Raw genomic sequence first — 23,805 nt, forward strand, 5'->3', positions numbered from 1 at the left:
AAAGTCCTTGACAACAATCACAACTTAACAAATGTAGCTCGACATTTTGGGCATTAAAGCCCTCAACAAACAGTTACGACTTAAACGACAGCAGCAGTAGGCGCCATTTGTAATTTGCCTCACTTACCCCGAAAGGCAACTCCACCAGGCGGGAAAATAAAAAATATTTAAATACTTCCGCAAATCATTTCCCCTTCCCGCCGGTGTCGAAACCCTAACGGTCCAGCCTAACCAATCGGTTTCTCCGACTCTTTGGTCGGACAGGCATAATCATGGAGAGAATTCAAGTATCCGTGAGGGCAAGACCGTTATCTCCAGAGGATGCCAAGAACAGCCCATGGCGAATTTCGGGAAATTCAATATTTTTGCCTAATCAGACTTCCTGCAAGTTCGAATTTGGTAGTCTCCTTTCTCATGTTTGTCTGCAATTGAGTTATTTAGAAGTCTTCTTTTATTTGGAGTTTGAGATTTTCTTGGTTTTGGGTTTAGATCGAGTTTTTGAGGAGAAATGCAAAACTGCGGAGGTTTATCTCGCTCGAACTAAGGACTTGGTCGCTGCTGCAGTTCGTGGGTTTAATGGTAATTTGATTGTATCAAGGAAATGTGTCAATTCTTGCTTTTATGACATGTACTCAATCCTGATTTAAGTGTGTGAAGGAATTAGAATTTTGGTTTCCATACTTTTTCCGTGGCTCAAGCTTAGGAATATGTTTCAAATTGTTCTGTTTAGGGACTGTTTTTGCATATGGACAAACAAGTAGTGGTAAAACCCATACGATGCGCGGGTCAGCTTCCGAGCCTGGAGTCATTCCTCTTGCTGTGTATGATTTGTTCAAAACTATACATGAGGTAGCTGTCATTTCTTCCAGCTATGTATGAAGTCTTAATTTCTTCTGCTCATTTTGCCTCCTATTACTATCACAACAACTGATAGTGTGCTGTAACCCAAGCTATTTAAACCTTGCACTGTGCTGTAGTGGAGATTTTTGACTTGGTTTTCTTTTTAATATACATTTATGCTTAGGGCATTGTTATATTGAACGTTATAGTGGTTTTATTACATGGTTGCTTTACATACAGGAATTACAACATGCTATGAATTCAGATTGTGTATGCACCATTAACTACAACCTAGAGTGCATATCCCTATGTGCTGTAGCCTTAGGGGAACCCATGGGCAACTAACAACTATTATTGCTACAAAATTAGACAGCATAAATGCTGATTGGAAAATGACAGTTTTGATTCCTTATATGTACAGCTAGTTCCCCTTAAGTTCCTCATCTATTCTTGTGAACACATTTAGTCTTTATCTTCATACTCTAATTCAACTTTACTCAGCTGTCTATTTCAGGGGACATTTTTGGTCCCTTAGTAAATATGTATAAAGGCATTTTAAAAGGCTTTAGTAAATTAGCTGTCACACCTGTAGACTCCTATTTTAAGCAAAATTAAGATAAAATAAGATTAAGATTGCTCCGATTCTGTTATAAATCCACTAAAATCAAAATAGATTTAGGTCAAGATATTACATACTAGTTGAAATCTTCGAATGAAATTATTTCATAGCTATCTGCCATAATTTCCGCTAATTTTCTTTCTTTGCTTTAGAGTGCCTGGATAAGTTTCTATGGGGGCACTTTGAAGAGTTCCTAAGGTGTCAATTATTACAGGCATATGGTTAGTTGTCCTTTGGGACGAATTGGAGAGGATACAGCACTAAATTTTTTTACTGGAAGATAAGGGACCAAAGTTGCAAGTAGGGACATGAAGATAAGGGGCCAAAATATGTCCACTGGAAGATTAAGGGACTAAAGTTACAATTGGGTATGAAGATAAGGGATCAAATCTGTCTAATGAAATAAATAAGGGACTAAAGTGCAACCTGATACAAGGATAATGGACCTAAGCTGTCATTTTCTCTTTGTTAATACTACAAAAGCTTAGTCTAACAGGCAAACATTTAATATAATGAGTTCCTAAGAATCTTTTTTTTTTTTTTTCCTGAAGAGTGTGAGAAGTTCCTCTCTGGCATAGGAATCTCTAGCAGTTCTTACTTTGTTATCTCCTGATAGAATATACCAAACTGTGCATAGCTTTGACTCAATTTTGCAGTTCATTGTCAGCTAGGCGTAGCAATCTGATGCATAATGGGATGGAGGAGCCAGATTTACTTCTTAGCTTCGAAATTTTACTTTTGTACATAACTAGCTGATGAGTTTTATGAGATTGTGAAGACTGTGCCCTGGAATTCAATTTATGCAAATATAGGTATAGGCTATGAGTACATCAATAATAAGTCACAAACTTTGGTCACTTCTTAGCAGAATTATGTAAATATATCATATGTTATGTAAATTATTTGAAAATCAACCAAGGAAGTGCCTACAAAGTAACAATTCTACCTATCTACAATAAGAGCCCCGTTTGACAAGTGAGTTTTTTGAGTGTTTGTCTAAAATTTTACTGTAACTCACTGTAGAAGTTGTAGAAAAATTTTTTGAAGCGTGTAAATTTTTGGAATTTTTGAGGTGTATAGTTTAAAAATTTTGAGAAGTTTTTTGAGGTTACTGTAGTTAAAGTTGTTAAAAAACTTGTAGCAGACAAGTTTGGCCAAAAACTTGCTTGCCAAACAAGGCCCTGCACCATCTCAAGAAAAGAGTTACAACCTGAGATCTTTGATGAAATGAAGACTTAGGTTGTGAATTGGGAATCCCTGGGTTTGATGTTCTAAAGTTTCCTTTGCAATTACTGTAGTAAGGCTACATGTTTTAGGGCTGTGCTCTCAGATGAAATTTATGTCTACTTTTAACAAATCTCATATTTGGATGATAATGTTTGATTGCTATATCAGCATCATGTATTGTCATTACGCGAACAATGACTTTATGCTCACTGCATTTTAGCATGGCTTTAAACCTATATCCAGTTTGAAAAAGTTATCATGCCAACCTTTGATTGCTATATAAGCATATTCGGATGACAATGTCTGATTGCTATATAAGCATCACGTATTGTCACTAAGTATGCAAATAACGTTCTTTGTCCTCACTGCATTTTAGCACGGCTTTAAATCTATATCCAGTATGAAAAGTTATCATTCCAACCTACAGTTGTCCTTTTTCCTTCTTGAAGCATGGTGGACCTATGGAGGGGGTTTAACTGCTGAAGCAGTTTTTGCAACCATAGATTGTAAATCATTGTTAATAAGGCAGCAAATAAGTGTTTACAACATATAATAAGATGTTGATAGCGGGACATGGGTATAAACTTGTTTGATCTTTTCGACCATTCAAAGTCAGAAACACTTCAAGTGTTTGACCGTGACGGAGCTTGATCTATTGTTAAGCTTCAACAACTTATTAGCTTACATGGACCAAGCAAGACTATGTGAGGTTTAGTTAATTTTTTGTTTCAATCAAATAGTTTGAGAATGAGCTTTATAGCTTTAGTTATGCATCATGCAGCTGGCTTTCAAATTAAGCATGTGCATGACACCCATGTTTCATGGATTTTAAACTGTTGAGGGATTATATTAAAGATTTGAAAGCACTTAATTTGATAATGGAAAATTTTCTTCTTTAAGTCTTTTATTCCCATGTAGTACAATGTGTTGAAAAATATTTAGCGACATCAAATTCTTGCAAATTAATAAATCACCACTGCTATTGTGACTTTATGGTTCAGACAACTCACCATAGCATAATCATTTGTTATTTGGTTCAGCTAGTATATTGTTTTCTTCAACATGCTTATTAATGTATAATCTACTAGATCTGCAAGATGAATAGTAAGGTCCTGGTTTTACATAATGAGAAACCTCGGATATTTTGTCTAAAAGTTTACTTCCAGGAAGTGGATCGAGAATTTCTTTTACGGATGTCATATATGGAGATCTACAATGAGGAAATCAATGATCTCTTAGCTCCTGAGCACCGAAAACTGCAAATACATGAAAGCATTGAGGTACTCAATTATGTCTGATGACCATTTACCTTATATGTGATCCTTATAAACTACTCACTCATCCCTCAAATCAAGAGGGGAATATTTGTTGCTGGTTTAAGAGAAGAAATTGTGGCCTCCACTGAGCAAGTTTTGGGGCTTATGGAGTTTGGTGAATGTAAGTTCCAAATTTACTCGATGTAATTGCCCTTCGTTTCTCACCACAACATTTCTTGTATTCTTTCATTTTCTTCCTTTGAGTAATTAGAAGTTGACTTTTGGGCACCCGAACTAAAAAAGAAGAAAAAGAAACCATTTCTGATATATAGCTATATCTGTTTTCTATGTGGCATAAATATGTATTCTTTTCAAAATGTTGCTTCATGTAGTGTGAAAAGTTCCAACACTGAAAAGAATTTGATCAAGGGTTCAATTTTAAGATGTGCATACAAATTTTTTATGCAGTTCAGAAGCTGTTGCGTTGCAATTAGTTATTGTCACTTGGTTATTCTTTCTTTTCCTCTTCGTAAGAGGAAGGAGAAGGGCTGGGAGCCCTTGGAGCGGGGGGGAGGGAGGAAGAAATAGTCTGTCTTGTTATTGAAATAGTCAATCTGCAGCCAACAATTTGTTTGTTGTTCCTCTTTTACAGCTCATCGTCACATTGGAGAGACAAATATGAATGTGTACAGCAGTAGATCACATACAATATTCCGCATGGTGGGCCTGCTTCTCATTTAAATCTTTTGGTACTTGAGTATTTCCATTGATTTTTACTAAGTTGCTGCTGCTTTAGATAATCGAGAGTAGGGAGAAAAATGAAGATGCAGATTCAGACAATACATGCGATGCTGTCCGTGTATCTGTTCTGGTATTATACATGGAAGAATTAATATTGTTTTTGCTATTACAATTCTGCCAATCTAAACTACATATAAAAATTTTGTGCAAATTTTCTTAGTTCTCTTTTTAACTATACTTTTTCCATGTGAGAGTTCCTTTTAGAACTTGGTGGACTTGGCTGGTTCAGAACGTGCTGCAAAGACTGGAGCGGAAGGAGTTCGTCTTAAAGAGGGCTCTCACATCAACAAAAGCCTGATGACATTAGGAACTGTGATAAAGAAACTGAGTGAAGGTGTTGAGAGCCAAGGGTAGGCTTGGAACTGTTCTAAAGTTATCGTTTATAAATTCCCCGGAGTTTGTGATGCATATCTTGAATTGCAGTGGCCATGTTCCCTATCGAGATAGCAAGCTCACACGTATTCTACAGCCTGCACTGGGTGGAAATGCCAATACTGCCATCATATGCAATATTACACTTGCACAGGTGGTGACTTTGGCATGACTACTGCAAATTGTTTATAATGTCCCAATAGGCCAATGATATCAGTGGTTTATTTACATTATTCTGGAAATCTCAATATTCATAAGACAACTTGTCCATCATTTTTATTACAAATTCTCGTCTCTCTCTCTCTCTCTCGCTTCATAGTGTTGTGGGTAGCATGGCTTTTTTTTTTGTATCTAATTATGAATCCCTACGGCTCTGTTTGTCGCATAATCATTTGAATCGTTCCTTGTTATTCAACTCTTTGGTCCTAAGTTTCTTGGTGGCAGTGACATGTTTGATGCACATGCTTTTTGTACTCCTAATCGTTTAGTTGTGGCGAAGCCTTGAAGAATTCTTTTTTTGGGAGAAGACTTTATTGTTCAAGTAGCTATTATGAAAAAAGGCCTCCTACAGGGATTTTGCTGGCGAAAGCTACACATACTTCAACTAAATCCTAGTGAGAAATTGATTTGTTGTATTATTACGTATTAGGTGGCAGGTATAATACTGGCTGCAAGAATAACTTGTTTGACTAAAAATTATGATTTGAAATGATGGAAGTTCTTGATTTTGACTGTAGGATTCCAGTTAAAGGTTTACTATTAGGACTTAACATTCTTAACTACAGACAACTTAGTTAACTGTCCCCTGTGTATGCCTCAAATGTCTTGTTAATTAAATTACTACTTTCCTAAAGTAAATGATATAACCGTCTTATTCAATTAAAAGAACAGGTACCCATATCATTAAGATGTAGAGTTACAATATATATGCTTCCTTCATCATCTAATCTGAAATATGATTGCTGATGACTATTATAGTACACTGGTCGTCTGATTGTATCTGGATTATCACTACAGTATTAATACACTGCAAAGAGTATTTTATCCATTCTCATACAAATCTGGTGATCTGTCAACAAATTTCTTAGTGTGAAATTCTCATAATGATTTCCACTAACTTAAACTACTTCTGAAGTAAACACAAACAGATTTTGCTATTTATTCCTTAGAAAAATCATCTTATAGTTACTACATTTTGAAAATTTGAAGTATGGTATAACAGATTTATTTTCTACTTTGATTTTGATCTCTTATTAATTAAATCCTTCTTGTGCATATCAAAATCTTAAGTGATGAGTTAATTCTGCTGTTTGGATTAATTTTACACCCAGTTTGTGGTGGCAAAAATCCAATCTATTTTTGGTATCTGTTGCATGGTGTGCTTATCACATTCTTGTTACTCAGCAAAATGTTCTTTCCATCCATAACTGCTCTTTATTGGATTGCAGACTCATGCTGATGAGACTAAAAGTAGTCTTCAATTCGCTAGTAGAGCATTACATGTAACAAACTGTGTTCATGTGAATGAGGTCTGTTTTTGGTTTCCTTGTGATTTTAGTGTTACATCCTTTGTGTACCTCTCATTATTATCTTATGAGAGTCCCTTGAATTGCTTCAATTTGTTTCTCTGTTTTCCCTTCACTGATTAATTTTGATGCACATGTTAACCTATTTCACATATTGATTGATAGATACTGACTGATGCTGCTTTGCTAAAACGTCAAAAGAAGGAGATAGAAGAGCTTCGGGCCAAATTGCTGGTGCATATTTTTACATTAGGACATAATAAAGTCCATGACTTCATGTTGACAATACTTTGAAAGTTTTTATTAATTTCTAAATTTATCTGTGCTCAAGGATTCCCATTCAGAGCATCTTGAAGAGGAGATTCTCAGTCTACGCAATGCTTTATTGAAGGTTTTTTCATAATTTATTGCACCATCTATCACCTTAAACAAATATTTCATAGTTGTTAATCTGAGTTTTCTATGTAGGCTGAGCTTGAGAGGGAAAGAATGGCTCTAGAGTTGGAGGAGGAAAAGAAAGCCCAGGCTGAGCGTGAGAGAAGATTGCAGGAACAAGCCAAGAAAATTGAGAATTTGAGTTCTATGGTTTTGTGCTCTAATAAGAATGAGAATCATGACATCTACAAGAAGGTTTTTGATTCAGTTGGCATTTCCTTTTTTCCATGTCAAATTTTCACAGTAGTATGTATTTTGAAAGCTAAAACGATTTGAAGTGCTTGACTCTATTTTCCTAAATTTAATTCTATTGAATCTAGTCTTTGTAATTTTTTCTGTATATCCTTAAAATTAAAGGGGAGAATTTTGTACATCAGAATTGCTCTTGTGAATTGATTTATAAAAAACTTTCATGTTCTTCTTCCTTTTCTCCTGAAACACTGCAGAGAATAGTTACATGTATAAAGAAACATCTTACGATACCTCTTTGGTGTATATAACTACTAAAATTTGTTTAAACTTCTCAGCAAGACATGAAGGGCTTCATCTGTTTCATAACATATAGTGTTTATTCTACTTTTTTTTTTTTTTATAGCATTGGTTGTAGACATGGGATGAGGCTTTGAATTTGTTCAAGCAGATATACTTTAAAGTAGTATGCTGGTGATATACTTTGAAAGTAGTAAATGATGCGGCATGTAGGTATCGGGTCTGTTTTTCTGTGCTACTGCTAAATGCATTAGTAATTAGATTAAAAAGACAATTTATTTCAGTAGGAAATTTATTACTAAAGTTTTAGCTGCTGGACATGAAGGTAAAGGTAGTACAGGAAAGCAATCAGCTGGATATTGGTCAGAAATTTTCTTTTAATCATGTTACCAGGGGTATAATCTGTTGGCAGACTTCTTAGCAAATGAAGGTTGTAAGTAAGGTTTTTTAATATGATTTGTTGTCTTTGCCTAGACTAGCTTAAGTTTTGCTTAGTTAGATAGAATAAGATGTCTAAATAGCCTGGCTTTATTATGTATTTATCATTCAGCTGTTGATGGCTCAAACTTGTTAGGGTCCTTTACTCCTTTACCAAAACCCTCGTCATTTCAAGGTGGCTTTCTCTAAAAAGAAAATTGTAAGAATAAGATGCCCTTCCTGGTTTTCAGAAAAATGGTACATGAATAAAAGAATCAGCATTTTGAAAGAGAAAGAAAATACATGCTTGAGATTGATTCTTATGTATATATCCTTCTAAAACATGACAATTGAATGTTAAAAGTTTTTAAAAATGAGATCCAAAGTAAATGCTGTTGCTAAGTTAAGAGTTTATTTAGTACTATGGTATTCTTAGGTAGTTTAGAGAAGTCGGTAACCATTCTTATTTCTTCTTAATAAACTTACAGTTTAAGAAACCAGAACAGATAAAACTCTTACACTTAATAGGTGTGTCATTTGAGTTTGTGTTGTTTCCATGTCAGTTTAGGGGTACAATGCCTGTTACCTTTTCATACTCCTGTTTGTGGGTATTGATTTGAGTATTGATTATTGTTAATTCCATTTGCTGTAAAAAACATACAGAAAATGATAATAGGAATGAGTTAGATTTTGATCCTAATTGTGAAGTCTATATAAATCTTCACTTTACTTTCAAATATGAGAAAGAAACAAAAAAAAATTAAGTTGGTTTATACATATGAGGATACTGGACATATCTGTGTAACCATGTCCAAGTCTTTAGAGGTGTTACTGTATCTTAGTTTTTGAAAATTAATGAATCTGACACCTAGACAGGTATCCATATCCGGCACCCAAACCCGATATGGTGTATCCATAGCTGAGCCTTTAGATGATATGGTGTATTAGAGTTGTCACTTACTTGAGTTTTAACTCCCCAGTCCTATGATAATCAATGTTAGAAACTCTTTAATGTATTCTTTTTGCTGGTTTTATACCTTAAGAATATATCAAAGTGGAGGGTTCATTCTTTTATGTTGTTATACAAATCAGATTAAATTTATTTTGAGATTAGACTGTTTGCTGTGATACTTTAAGATTTGTTATTCAAAATGATCTTTTTTGGCCTAAGGCTACAGCTAGGTATAAAAGCTTTTTTTCTTTTTTTTTTTTTAAAAACTCTATTATCATATTTCCAAAATTGGCTTTAGGTTGGGCTTGACTTCAGCTTATAGATCAGTTTTAGATTCCATTTGAGCTGCTCTCCAACTAAAGAAGTGGAAACCATTTTCCTTTTTCTAATATTTATTAGTGTTATCCTTTTGTTTGTGTTTGAATTTGATTCATGGTTATGTCCTATCATGCAGGAGAAGCGGCGTGAGACTTGGTGCCCTGGGAAACTCTCTAGGGAGACTACCTATGAGGTAATAGTTTTATTTACGATCCAGTTAAAGGTCTCGCCGGGTAATCTTGTTTTTGTAAAATGTTGTTCAAAATGTGTAATATACCTGTTATAGGTACCCAGTATCCTACAGGTAGCTTCATGTTGAGACCTTTCATGATCTCAGTTTTTGACACAAATGGAGTGACTGTATTTATGAAAAGAACCTGTAGTTTCAATGATCTTGAGATGTCTTAATTGTACATTGATTCTGATAGAAATGAAAACTTGGCGGTAATATAGGATCATGAACTGTGGTAATTGCTAAAATAAGTTGATATGGGCGCCAAAACTTTTGGGTTCGTGTCATTGTATAACCTATGGTGCTCAATCTGCCCACACCTAGGTTTTCCAAATTACTTCTTAGCCTCTATTCTAAACCAAACTGTGACCTAGAGTGGCAAAATTCATACTGATTTTAAATTGTTGTGTCAGCAAATTAAAGCAGCCATACATCAACTTATTGGTGCAATGCACATGCCCAACAAGCAGAATATACTCCTCTACATAGTTTTTAGTTACTGCATAAATCACTAGTCTAAGGCTTTTTCTACAATTTGCACATACAATTGCTTTTGGCTTTCCAACATTTATACCAAATTAATCACAAACATATAAAATCTCCCAAATTCATTCCATTTAGTTAATTATGTACACTAACCAAGAAAAAGGAATAAATATTGCAACAATGAATATTACTAGTTTCTCTTTGTAATGCTATGTGTTATCTATGTTCTTGCTATGTGTGTGTTTTCAATATACAACTTAGTGATGCGTTAAGGCTCTTACTCTTGCCTGATGCTTACTTTTATGCACTGATTTTGACTGTTCCCGGACATGTAAGAACTCTGCAATCTTTTGCATGAAAAACATTTCTGTGTTTATCATTGGATATTAGGAGGTAGCGGTGGTTACCAGCTAAATTTACAGTGTCATGCTTGGGTTTGAGCAAGGGTGCTTTTGTAGATTGGAAAACAAACTTAACATAGCATCTCAGAATAGTTTGGCTCTCTTAGATTTGCGATAATGTTATATGAGGAGTGACATCTAGACCAAGCATGAAATTTAAGGATATAATGTGGCCAACAGTCATGTTGATATGGAACCATGTCCAAATTACATTTGTTTTCACTATTCTATCCTTGCAATTTTCCAATGTGTGATGTAAAAGATAAATCCCTTTAGAGTTGAAGTGAAACATGTACTTTAGTACGGCTTTTTGCATTTTGGCTGTGGTGACTGCTAAGTAACCTGCTCTTTGATGATTTAGCTGAACTCTAAAGATGAAGAGAAGTCTTTGGTGAAACCTGGAAGAGTAGAATGTTTCTCGGGACCGCTGCTACCTTTTGAAGAACTAGATGAAGCTGGCGCAGTTGAATCTTGCAAGGAAGAAGAACACAACAAAAATGATTTGCAGGAAGACTTTATATTTCCTAATCCACTCGCTTTATTGCACGTCACCAGCAGGAGGAAATTACCAACCAGAAAGAAGAGCTTGCCAATAGTTGTTACCTTTTGCATGTTTTTACACTGTGTTGGTTCTTTGCCATAAGCTTTTGTAGTGATTAGTTTTAGTTCCAATTTTTGCAATTATCTATTTTGCTACAGGAGAACAGTGAACTGGAAGAAATTCAAGCAGAATATGAAGATTTGCTTATAAAATTTGAAACTGAGGTTTGATTTTCTGTTTACCATCGATTTTTCTATAAAGTTATCATGATGATTTCTTGCTAATTACTATTATCTTTTCCTCTTTCCAGAGAATCATGAGTGAGATACAGCAAGATTACTTGAGAAGAAGGCTTGTTGAGGCTGATCTCTCTCAGGAGGAGAAATTTAAGGAGAGTTTTGCTGAGAACAAGACATGCAAAGCTCATGGATGTGCTAGCGATAAGTTGAGTGAGTCGGAAGCCATTCTTGTAATCAAACAACTTCAAGAAAAGGTTTTCTTCTTTTTGGTTTTTCATTTCTTTTCCTTTCTCTTCTGCACATGTGCAGTTTTGGATTTGCTCCTTGCAAAATTGAACATGGACTTTCTACTTTTTTCGGTTAATTTATTTCTTTCTGCAGATCACAATGTTAGAGATGGAGAAATCATCAAGCCAACAAAATTTGGATTGTGTTATTGAGTTAGCAACTGAGCAGACAATATCCGCCAAGGAGAAATATGATGAGGTACCAAGTTTCAATGTCCTGTGCTTTGAACTCTATTTGCCTTAAAATACTAACGGTGTTTAGTTATTCATGAACTACTGTACAAGCTTTCCTGCAAAAGAAATTGAAGTGGTTCTATAGTTGCTCTATTCTCATTTCCATTTGATGAAATAATCTATTAGCATTTGACTGCTAGCTTACCTACCTAACAAATTAGTAGTAATTTGGTGGCAAAATCCTCCCCTTCCTTAACTAAGTATTTAATGTGTTTTAACTACTATATACATCAAGTTTATTATTTTCTTTTTTGGATATATAAAATCTATGACCAAATGAAAAAGTACATGTCGTTTTGTAATTCCTCGTACTTAATTTGATAGAGATGGCTTATCCATTCTATATTTAGTGATCTTCTTATTCAATGTGGTTCTATAATTTGCACTTTAAATATACACTCAATATATTTAGTCATAATATTTTTAGATTGTAAATTAAGTTAGTTCCATTCTGAGAACAGGTATTTTGGGAGGAAAATATCTAGTCACCGTATTATGAGTGACCAATTAGTATTTATAGGAGTACAAACCTAACAAACTATTTACAAGAATACCCTTACTAATTTATTATCTACAAGAATACTTATATTCTCTTAACACTCCTCCTCAAGTTGGAGCATATATATCATAAGCACCCAACTTGTTACAAATGTATTTCACCCTAGAACCCCCTAAACTCTTGATAAACAAATCAGCCAGTTGATCTACAGACAGTATATGAGATGTCTTGATGACTCCATCAAGCAATTTTTCTCGAATGAAATGACAATTAACTTCAATATGTTTTGTCCTTTCATGAAACACTGGATTAGACGCAATATAAATAGCCGCCGATTATCACACACTAAATTCATAGACTGTTTTTGCTCAAACCCAATTTCAAGTAACATGTTTTTCAACCAAACCAACTCACATATAGTGTGAGCTATAGCGCGGTATTCAGATTCTGCACTTGATCTGGAGATAACTGTTTGCTTCTTAGTCTTCCACGACACTAAATTATCACCAACAAACACACAATATCCTGTGGTCGATCTTCGATCTGAGGTAGAACCAATCTGAATCACTGTATCCTTCAATATCAGTGTGTCCATGATTTTGATACAGCAACCCTTTTCCAGGAGCACTCTTAAGATACCTGAGAATCCGTATGACAACATACCAATGACTAGTATGAGGGGTCTCAAGAAATTGACTCACGACACTCACTGGAAACGAAATGTCAGGTCTTGTTACAGTGAGATAATTTAATTTACCCACAAGTCTTCGATATTGCCTAGGATCATCTAGTAATGCACCTTGATCTCCTACTAATTTCACATTAGGATCTATAGGAGTATCCACAGGTCGGCAACCTAACATCCCAACTTCACTCAGCATATCGAGTGCATATTTCCTTTGACATAAATAAATCTCATATTTAGATTGAGCTATCTCAATACCCAGAAAATACTGTAAATGACCTAAATCCTTTGTCTGAAAGTTTGCCTGCAGATTGGATTTAAGTTTTTGGATCCCCACAATATCATCACCTGTAATCACAATATCATCCACATAAACAACTAATAAAATCTTACTAGCATTAGAATGCCGATAAAATACAGAGTGATCTACTCCACATCTTGTCAGACCGAACTCCATGACAACACTACTAAACAGGCCAAACCAAGCCCTAGGAAACTGTTTCAATCCATATAAGGATTTTTTCAGGCGACAAACCAACCGCGAATTCTCCCCCTGAACAACAAATCCAGGAGGTTGTTCCATATATACCTCTTCTTCCAAATTTCCAGAGGAGGGCGTCATACCTGGATTTGAAGATTGAGAGTTAATTGGTGAAGTGCGTGACATATCAGGAGCTTTCTCAACCATGGAACGACGAGAATAAACTTGAAGATTAGGACGAGATAATCGAACTATGGAATCTGGTAGACTAGATAACTCAAGTAATAAAGAGGAAGGGACTGGTAAAACAGGAGAGGAAAAAGAGAGACACTGGTCTAACTCACAAGGCATACTGTGTTTCATAAAATATGGAGTAGATTCAAAGAAAGTAACATCAACACAAGTAAAAAATTGATTTAAAACTGGATTGTATCATCTATACTCTTTTTGCGCTCGTGCGTATCCTAAGAAAATACACTTAATAGCACGAGGATCTAATTTATCCACCCCGGGAGCAAGCTGATGAACAAAACACACATCCAAAAATACGAGGAGGTAATTTAAACACAGATTCATGAAGAAAAAGAATGGAATGAGGTAATTAGCCTCCAAGAATATTAGATGACATGCGATTAATTAAATAACATGCAGTTAGAACTGCATCACTCCAAAATTGTTTGGGCACATTCATATGCAACAAAAGTGTTCGAGCAACCTCGATTAAATGTCCAATTTTTCTTTCAACAACTCCATTATGTTGTGGAGTGTGAGGACAAGAGGACTGATGAATAATACCGGACTTAGACATAAAGGTATTAAAAGGAGTGGAAAAATATTCTTTTGCATTATCACTGCGAAGTATACGTATAAGCACACCAAATTGATTTTTTATTTCTGTAACAAATGCACAAAAAATGGAATATAGTTCTGAACGATCTTTCATTAAATAAAGCCATGTAATACTGGAAAAATCATCAACAAAGATTACAAAATATTTAAAGCCTAACTTTGAAGTGACTCAACTAGGACCCCAAACATCAGAATGAACTAACAAAAAGGGTTTAGAAACCCGTTTATTGACTCTAGGAGCAAAAGAAACACGATGATGCTTTCCTAATTGACAAGACTCACATTCTAACGAAGACAACTGACTCAAAGTAAGAACCAACTTTTTCAAATTTTGTAAAGACGGATGACCCAAATGACAGTGAATTTCAAGAGGAGAAACAGTAGCAGGACATGCAATCGGACCATTGGAGTTGAGAAAATAAAGACCATTATGCTCATGCTCTCCACCAATCGTCCTCTTTGTCTTCAAATCCTAAATGACAACAAAATCAGGAGAAAAAGTAACTGAATACTGTAGAGATTTAGTGAGCTTACTAACAGACATTAAATTAAAGGGCAAATTGGGTACGTAAAGAACAGAAAGCAGCGGAAGAGATGGGTTAATTTCTACAATGCCTAGTCCTTTAACTTTAGTGGTAGATCCATCAGCCAAAGTAACATGAGGAAAGGAAGTAGACTCTTGAAAGTTAGAAAAATTTTTAGAGGTACCTGACATATGATCAGTAGCTCCGGAGTCAATAATCCATGAGTTAAAAGTACCTTTTTGTGCTAAAGAAGCAGAGGGAAGAGATGCGTGATTTGTAGCTTGGTACTGTAGGAATTTAACATAATCTTTCTCGGATATGGTAAAAGTCTTCTGGGACCCATGTGCTGAAGAAATTGATTCAGCTTGGTTAGTAGTAACCGCATTAGCAAAACTTTCAATCATAGCGAATAGCACTTCAAACAAAAAAGCAGTCAAAATTTGCGATGAACAGTACCTTTGAACAGTACACACGTGAACAGCATGCGATGACCAATATCGCGTGAACAAGACTTTTCTAGATGTTTAACCCTAACCCTAAGACTTTTGCTCTCATACCATGAGAACAGGTATTTTGGGAAGAAAACATCTAGTCACCATATTATGAGTGACCAATTAGTATTTATAGGAGTACAAACCTAACAAACTATTTACAAGAATACCCTTACTAATTTATTATCTACAAGAATACTTATATTCTCTTAACACATTCTAAGAATCTTTTATTGATTTTATAGAAAATTGTAATATGTATTTAGTTTGAAGATTATTTTAGCATCAATTTTCAGAGATCAATTGTTTGTTCTAAACTTTGATGAAGATTTTTAAATAAAATATTTTGCTTCCAAGTTTTACTTTTAAGTGTAATAAAGCAAAAACGTAGTCATTGAGAAGAATTCAGTTACACCCTTTAAAATGTTAAGTATACTCTTACCTTCAATTTCTCTTTCCTTTTTTCCCAAAAAAAATAATCTTTCAAATCTTTTGAATAAATTGAATTTTCAAAAATTTGAACTCCTTGATATTTGCTGTTGCTTGGCCAATTCAGCTTCTTCCCTTCACTTGGCAATTAATGTGCATGCACTTCAATTATGAGTTTGTTCACAATGCATATAATTATATCCGTGGAGTGTAGATTCAAATTGCTACATATGGCATGCTGTGCATCACAGGGCCCCTCCTCAACAAAATCTTATTTGAGAATGTTGTTGGATTTTCTTTATTAGCTTTATGCAGAACTCCTGGATGCTCAAAAGGAGGTGAAGTTAGCCAATGAGCAACTCAATTTAATGCCATCAACAAGAGTGAGTAAAGTACCTTTTTCCTTTTCTGTTAAGCAGAGAGGGCTTATATAAGTGAGCGACATGTTTCATCTGGCATAATATCATCTGGTAATGATATTTCTCAACCAGTTTGCTTTTAGATGCTACCATTAATGCTATCACTCTTTCATATGGGCCTCCAGATTCATACTCCATTTCTTTTAGGTGGACAGCTTTGATTCCTTTACAAAACCATTGATTGATATCCAAGAATTGGTGTTGGAAATTGAGAACTCGAGAGACAATGTTCAATTTGTCTCTTCAGATTTTGATGCTGCTTTCAAATACTTGTCTGCTGTCACAGACCTCTTAGCAGTGAGTGTTGCAAACACCTGGAAGCCATGTGCAAACATGGATTTGATGTTGATCTTTTTCAATGTTTTCAGGGAAAAATCTTTTGGTGTTATAAATGATATAATGTAACACAGGATAATGTGCTATTTTATTCCATGAATCTTTCAGGATCTTAGGACTTTAGCTCTCCAGACTTCGCTTGACATGAAAACAATATTCAGAGATTATAAGAAGTTAAAATCTTACTTGGAGATCAAGGTCGATAGGCTTGAGATTGAGAAGGTGTTCTTCTTTCCTATACACACATCTAGAAGTTACATAACTGTAGGCATTGCTTAAGGTTCTCAGTACTACTGGTTGCCATAGATTACTCTGTCGAACCAGTCTTTGGATCTCCAAAATCAGATAGCAGAGTTGAACTCTAATGCTCAGAATTCTGCCATTGCATTATTGGTCAGTTACTATACTATCATAGTTTGCTTTCTTCTCTATCATATGCTCTTTATGATTAAACCAAGTACCATTTCCCAGGAGATCTCGAAACAAAATGAAGCCGAAAAGTCTGAACTTCTTTCTCAAATCCAAGTTCTGCAGAAGGAGATATCTTGCTTATCATCTTCCTCCTTGACTAGGGAAAAAGAAAGCATAAGAAAAGATTTGGTGAAAACAAATGCCAAGTTGAGAGACACAGAATCCAAGTTAAAGAATGCCATCCAGGAAAAGACAAAACTTGAGGTTTTATGTGATCCATCTTCTGTTTTGGTTACTTATTGTTTTCATCTACAAAATGAACATTTCCTTTTGGGCAGGGTGAAAAAGCATGTGCAGAAAGGGAAAACAAACTATTGCGTGGTCAGAAGGCAATTCTTGAGCGCGATATCAGCAAACATGATTCAGTTGTTGGCAAAAAGCGTGATTCAATCATTGACCGGAGCTCGAATTTGTTCGATCCAAAGAGAGGAAGGGGTCTTGCAATAGCTGTTGAGCAGGTAATCTTCTATTAACTATCAAACCACTAAGCATATGAATAGTGGAGAATTTTTTGCAAAGAATTGTTTCAATCTAAAACCATGCCTCCTTTCGGGTTGCTTTAGTTGAAACACTCCACAACTTGCCATTGGAGACAAGAAAGAACAACAGAGCCAACAACAAGTACCTGTAACCAAAGAAGAAACTACTATATGACCTGAAATTTCAAAGTTTTTATTGCGCCTGATTAACTTCCATTTGTTGTTGTTGTTCATTATTTTGTCTGACTCTTTGTTAAGAATCTTTGTATTATCTCTTGATATTTATAATTTTAGACGAGGAGTCATCAATACAAGTATTTCGCTAGCCCAGCAACTTTTGGACCAAAACCATTGGCCTAAAATGTTCACGTCTAGTCATTAATAGCACTCAACCGAAAAGCTTACATATCCAGGGTGGACAGACCTTTGATTCGTGTAATTTTAGTTGCAGTGGTGAAGTCATTTTGGACAAAACTCCTAGACCTCCCTTAGAATCTCTATTTTCTTTTCTTTTGTCAGGAGGAGTATAAGAGGCTAGAAGTGCTTGCATTTGAGATGGAAATGACCATTGCTTCTCTGGAGGAGGAATTACAGGTCACACGTGGAGAAAAAGAAGAGGCTATTTTGAAAGCTGAAAGTTTGGCTTCCGAGTTACATGCCTTATCAGAAGAGTTAAACATGACAAATGTGGAACTGGCTGCATTGAAGGAAGAAGTTACATGCCTTGTGAGCTTCTCTTGGTCCTCCAGAAATCATTTTGTTCTGAATTCAGAAAAATTAGCATGGTTTTGTAGATTTCTTACACATGCCTTTTGTGCTTCCCAGGAATCAAGTCTGGAGGAATACAAGTCTCAAAATCAGAATTTGAAAGTATCTGTTGATATGATGATTCAGGAAAAGGAAGAGTTGACAATGGTAAAGTTTTGGAATACATGATGTACAAAAACATTTGTTGGTATTTTATTTATTTCTGTATATATCATCAGAATGATTGTTCATGTCTTTTTTAACTGCAGCAACTCACTGATGCCCTTTTGCTAACTGAGGAGGGGAAGGCAATATGGTCTGCAAAAGAAAAGGCTTCAATTGTAGCCATTGAAGAAAAGTCAAGATTGTATAATGCTGAGATTGCCTTGTTACTACATGAAATGTCAGCGGTAAACTTCAAAACCTTTATGCTAAATAGTTGTGACTAGTTTCTGCCTTTTTTTTTTGTTTGGGGGGGGGGGGGGGGGCAAATGACGTTTCATTCCAAATTCTTTTGTTCTAGTTAAGTATGAAAATTTTCTTTGGAGTCTCACAATTGTATAACAAATTTGTTGACTTGTTGGATGGCTTTCAGTTCTTCTGCCACAAGTTATCCTTTCTAGGAAATAGTTTTATCTAATAAAAGGGTGTATTTTTTTTTTTGTTTTTATTCGTTACTAGCTCCACATGTTTGCTATCAGTAATAGAAGTTATGTGAAAATATAGCAAACATAGTTGGAGATTTTAGAAGCTATGGCAACGAATCTTGTCATTTTGTTATTTGGATTCACATGGAGATGGTATTGAAATGACATTAAGAACTTGATTGCAAGCCATATTTCCATACTTTGCTACTGTACTGCAATTCAGAAGTTGAAATTAGAAGTGCCAACTGTGATCTGAAATCTTTTCTCCATGCATCCTACTGGTGTCTGTTTTTTGATAGTACAGGTAGTGGATTAGGCACTTGCTGATAGTGCCTCATGTTTTTTTCATTTCTTTAGCCAAGAGGACAGAAGATATTTTTGTTTTGTTCTCCTTAATGGTGAATTGAAAAACATTCATAAGCAGCAGGGGTGGATGCTATGGCAATCTCTACCTGATACTTGTGTGCCTAAATGTGGTTAAAATTCATCTCTTTAGCTGCTTAATGAATGGTCTTTGGTACCTTATGGTGTTGTCGATGGTGCTGGATTGGATACTAATAGCATACACTGCAGGACCCCAGGATACATTCTTGATGCAGCATTTGTTGTATAGTTTGAACTTAATGCAGTTTAGAATCTCAGCTATGCTATTCTTTTTGCAAAAGAAAAACCACATTTAACAAAGAGGATATCATGGTTATGGGTGGCTGTGTTTCTCAAATACTGCATGTGATTTGATATAGTGTTTGTTCAGTATCATATTCAGCCATTTGAGTTTTCAGCAACTTATTCACAAAGTTGACCTGATTACCTGTAATAAGTAGAACTCAGTTCACATTTAAGGACATAGGATATTGGGGTCTGCATCCTGTACATTTTAATATTTTGTTAAAAAATGTTTAAGGAATGTTCCCTTCTCTTCTTCAACTAGTTTCCCAAAGTCTAAAGCATTACTCAGATATTCAACCAAACCCTGAGTTCAGGATTCAGTGTATTCACCTGTTCAATAAATATGATATTTTGGATTGAGTGGATTCTTCTGAGTATGAATTTAGTCTTTTGTTTGTTTATTTCTATATCCTCCTTGGATCAAACTGCACTTTCAATCTAAATGCTTGTTCAATTGAAGCATTGGGTAAAACATCCACTTAGAAATCCAGAAAATGTTGCCAATTCGAAGTTGATGTTCGTTGTCTCGATAACAATCTTAAACTGTCAGGTTAAAAAGGAGCTGGACTTTTCTAGTAAGCAATGCAAGTTCATTGAGGACAGATTGATGCTTTCAGAGAAAGATTTAGAGTTGGAGAAGAAATACAGGTTTTTTTTTTCAATCATTTTTTGTTTGAGTTGTGTTCTATGTTCAAGCCCTTTGGCTCTGCCTATTTTTCTAGGCTCGCATGACATCAGTAATATACTAACAAAGTCAAAACATCTTCTAGTGAACCTTCTTGAGGACATTAAATCTTTTAACCTTGGTACAGTGCAGAGAAATCATTGGAGATTGATAAGCTCAGAGAAGATTTACTGACTTCTGATGATCAAAGTAAAAGGACTCAGGAGGTATTTTTGTGGCTTTTAATGGCAATTGCTTAGCCACAATCATTGTCAATGTTTTTACTGCTCGTGAATCTAATTAGTTTTTCTGCCAGACTCTAAGTTTACAACTGGAAAAGCTTCAAATGGAGTTAGTTAAGCTCAGGAAACAAAAAGAAGACCCGTTAGCTCAGTTGGGCGAGTTTGATGCTAGGTCACTTCCTTCGAAAGAACTTCAGGTTTCCATCTAATTCTTCAGCTCTTAGAAGTGAAAAGCCTTTCAAGATTGAGAAATTAAAAGTGACATTCCAATTGCAGTTAGGATGATGTACCAGTAGATTTAACAAGGGAATATAACACTAGGAAACACAAGCTTTCTGATGTTTCTTTTATATTTTCATTTAGGGCAAAAAATCTCTGCGGCCATTAAACTATTGTTTTACATCGACTTTTGACCATCAAACAATTTTTCGTCATAAATTGGCCATTAAACTAACTAATCACCACAAACGTGGCAATTTCGTGGATTTTGGCTCTTAATCTACAAAATAATCAGAACACCTGAGGGTGTTTTTGTCCACCACTAACTCGATCCTATTCCCTTGCTCCATTAAGTTCCAGCAAAACATCTCCTTTTAATTTTCTTGATAGCAACAGCTACACCCATCCTCTTTCCAGATAAACAGTACTATATGTATTTTCACTAACTCTAGAATTCATCCAATATTATTAACACTTAATGGTGGACGAAAATACTCGTAGGCGTTCTGATTATTTTGTAGATTAAGAGCCAAAATTCACGAAATGGCCACTGGTGTGTTGATTAGTTAGTTTAGTGGTCAATTTGTGACGAAAAATTGTTTGATGGTCAAAAGTTGGTTTGAGTGATAGTTTGATGGCAGCCGAGGTTTTCTGTCCTTTCATTTATTTTCTTAGATGATAATTTGGTTATTTCTTACACATTTATTGAGCACAAAACCCCAGGTGGAGGAATTGAGCGGGAGATTGTCTAGTCTGGAAGCCAAAATAAACAAGGTAAAGTTCATGCAACTGAGATTTTCAAGTATTTAGTTCAGCAGCAATTTCAGGAATTTGTTGAGTGTATTTGAGTTATACTTTTCTCTTTTCTTCTTGGAAGTGTGGATGAACAATTAAACATCATTTATGTGCATTTGGTAAGTCTAGAAGTTGGATAACTCTTTAAGCTTGAAGTCTTACTATTTTCTGGGACAATTGAAAAAATAAATAAATAAATTGCAAGATGGGCAAGTGATAATATGGATGAGTAAAGTTAGAGAAACTGTCTGCTAAAACTGTTCTTTCTAACTGCTCATGTGGTTGAGTTTATTCCCCCATTTGTTGAGAGAACTTGCCAACGGAAATGATGCATGCAACTGCTGCATATTGAATGCCAAGAATGAAATGGAAAGTCCAAAGACTTGTTTTTCAATTATAATAGAGTTTAAATTACTTTATCAGTTTAAGATTGCCAGTTTCTTACCATTCCTTCTGGCTCATGGTTGTTATTGATTGGTATGAAAAGTCTGGACAAGTGCTTCTTCTGCCCTTATTCCTATCAAATTGCTGTAGATTTGAGCCACTAACTTAAATACTATACGTGACTGAAGTTCTTAGGGGTCAAACCCAGATCCACATTTTAGGAGCAAGATATACCTATATCTTTGTTAAATGACTGAAATTCTTTTGTTGCAGCCTAACTGTAGGGAAATCATTTAATGTCGTAAACATACTAAATTTAATTATTCTGACATTCACCAAAAACCAGTGATGTGGTTTAATGGTAGGAAAATCATTAAATGTCACAAATATACTCATTCTAATCATTTAGACATTCCACAATCTAGTGGCATTTTCATCATTTCATGAGAACATGAAATAAATGTGACACATTGGGATCCAGTGTACGATAGATGCCAATGAGTAATGACAAAAATTAGGAAGCTAAGAATATTTAGAAGGAAGCCAAGAAAATTTACATAGCATGAGACTTTCTGGAAAGAACTGATTGAAGTTGTATAGTATTCCTGTTTGACATAAATCCTGAGCTTGGTCATCCAATTGGAGATGATAGGTCCACAACTGCCACACATACTATTTAGTTTTCTTATCCAAGCAAAGATATATGCAGCAGATTATGTTGATAATGGAAACTCTACATCAATTATCATATTAAGGTTTCTCATGTGTGCTGTAAGTTTCTTAATGAGCTTACAAAGGGCTTTGTTGCCTGTGTTATGACGGCCTGTAATGACTTTAGCTTTAATTAGATGAATTAAAAGATTTTGACTAGATTTTTGCAGGGAAAAAAAATGGTTTACAGCCTAAACATGAACTTTCCTGGCTTTTTGTTAGAACTGTCACATGGATCCTAGGTAGGTTTTGCTGGGGTTATGATTGGGTGATGAGGATGCTTTTGTGAATGCATTTATACCTCTTTAATTGATGGGTCAAAATGGGTGCAGGTAGCCAAATTACCAATTTTAATCACTTAAATATTTTACTTGCCTTTCTCCCACATTTGCTCTGTTTATATACAGATGATTATAATTTTTTTGGATTGCGAAGCAGCTTAAGTGTGAAGGTAGCATTTCCTAATTACTGATCTACTTTTGAAGTAAACAGAGAAACATTAGGTGAAGAAACTATCATTTGACAGGTAGTGTAATATATCAACTAAGAGTGTCTAATAAATAGTTTTGAGTTTTGGTTCTATTAAGCTTCTGCTCATCTGATCGGATTTCTTGTGAACCATTTATTCAACTAGATTTGACTGCTCATTACTATTTTGTTGTGCTTAAATAGGATGAAGTCATCAACAACAAGGAAAAAGCAAAGCTCAGGATGAGACTTCGGTATACACAACTTAAACTGGAGGTGTGTCGAACTAGACACAAGGAGGCCTTGGATGAGTTGGATCTTATGAACAAGAAGTATGAAGCAGCATCAACAAAATTGAAGAATCAATTAGCTTCTTACGGGATTGAAGTCCTGAACCTGAAGAAACAGCTTGCTGCTGTGAAGGAACACTGAATGATTCAGCTGTTCTGTTCTGTAGGATGTTTTAGATTGCTAAAACATTGCTAGAAGTTGACAGTTTGAATCAGATTAGCTTTTTGTATAGTGTGTAGGAAAATTTTTTGATTTATCAGATCAGAATCATAGGTTGTGCATCTTTCACAACCTTAGAACTTCCTGCCCATGTGTTAAGAGCATTGGGTAAAATATCATCACCTTCTGTTATGAACTTCCACCTTTTTGATTTGGTCTCCCCTTCATCATTTGGCTGGGCCCTTCTTTCATCTGCTTGACAGTCGTGAGTAGTGATAGAAGTAAAGCTTATTGTTCTACAGCAGATTATGATCTGATTAAAGACATGGGCACGATCTTACGTGTGAGATTACTTAAATCTTTAAGTTAGTGACATGGGCATGACACAGATTGTCAACCGAGGCAGATTCTTATGCGTTACTAAACCGTCTGCCATTGGAAACACCACTTCCTGTCCGACTTGCATGTGTTAAG

The 23,805-nt window shown here is 35.3% G+C and overlaps 1 protein-coding gene across 1 annotated transcript; it reads left to right on the forward strand.

The window, feature by feature from the left end:
* The first annotated feature begins 232 nt into the window (after positions 1-232).
* On the forward strand, positions 233-23,591 carry LOC113775584 (kinesin-like protein KIN-7O). Its single transcript, XM_027320527.1, has 32 exons — positions 233-399; positions 490-579; positions 731-849; positions 3,853-3,966; positions 4,042-4,123; positions 4,595-4,662; positions 4,739-4,813; positions 4,948-5,093; positions 5,167-5,269; positions 6,564-6,644; positions 6,807-6,875; positions 6,973-7,032; positions 7,110-7,271; positions 9,389-9,445; positions 10,733-10,966; positions 11,071-11,136; positions 11,223-11,405; positions 11,533-11,637; positions 15,936-16,013; positions 16,197-16,346; positions 16,494-16,607; positions 16,692-16,778; positions 16,857-17,060; positions 17,135-17,314; positions 17,855-18,061; positions 18,161-18,250; positions 18,352-18,492; positions 19,949-20,046; positions 20,211-20,289; positions 20,379-20,501; positions 21,247-21,297; positions 23,086-23,591. The coding sequence occupies exons 1-32, from the start codon at positions 273-275 to the stop codon at positions 23,311-23,313; spliced, it is 3,771 nt and encodes a 1,256-aa protein (XP_027176328.1). The 5' UTR covers positions 233-272; the 3' UTR covers positions 23,314-23,591.
* Positions 23,592-23,805: the final 214 nt, after the last annotated feature.

This window comes from Coffea eugenioides, chromosome 6 (genome assembly GCF_003713205.1).
Source record: "Coffea eugenioides isolate CCC68of chromosome 6, Ceug_1.0, whole genome shotgun sequence".
NCBI classification, from domain to species: Eukaryota; Viridiplantae; Streptophyta; class Magnoliopsida; order Gentianales; family Rubiaceae; genus Coffea; species Coffea eugenioides.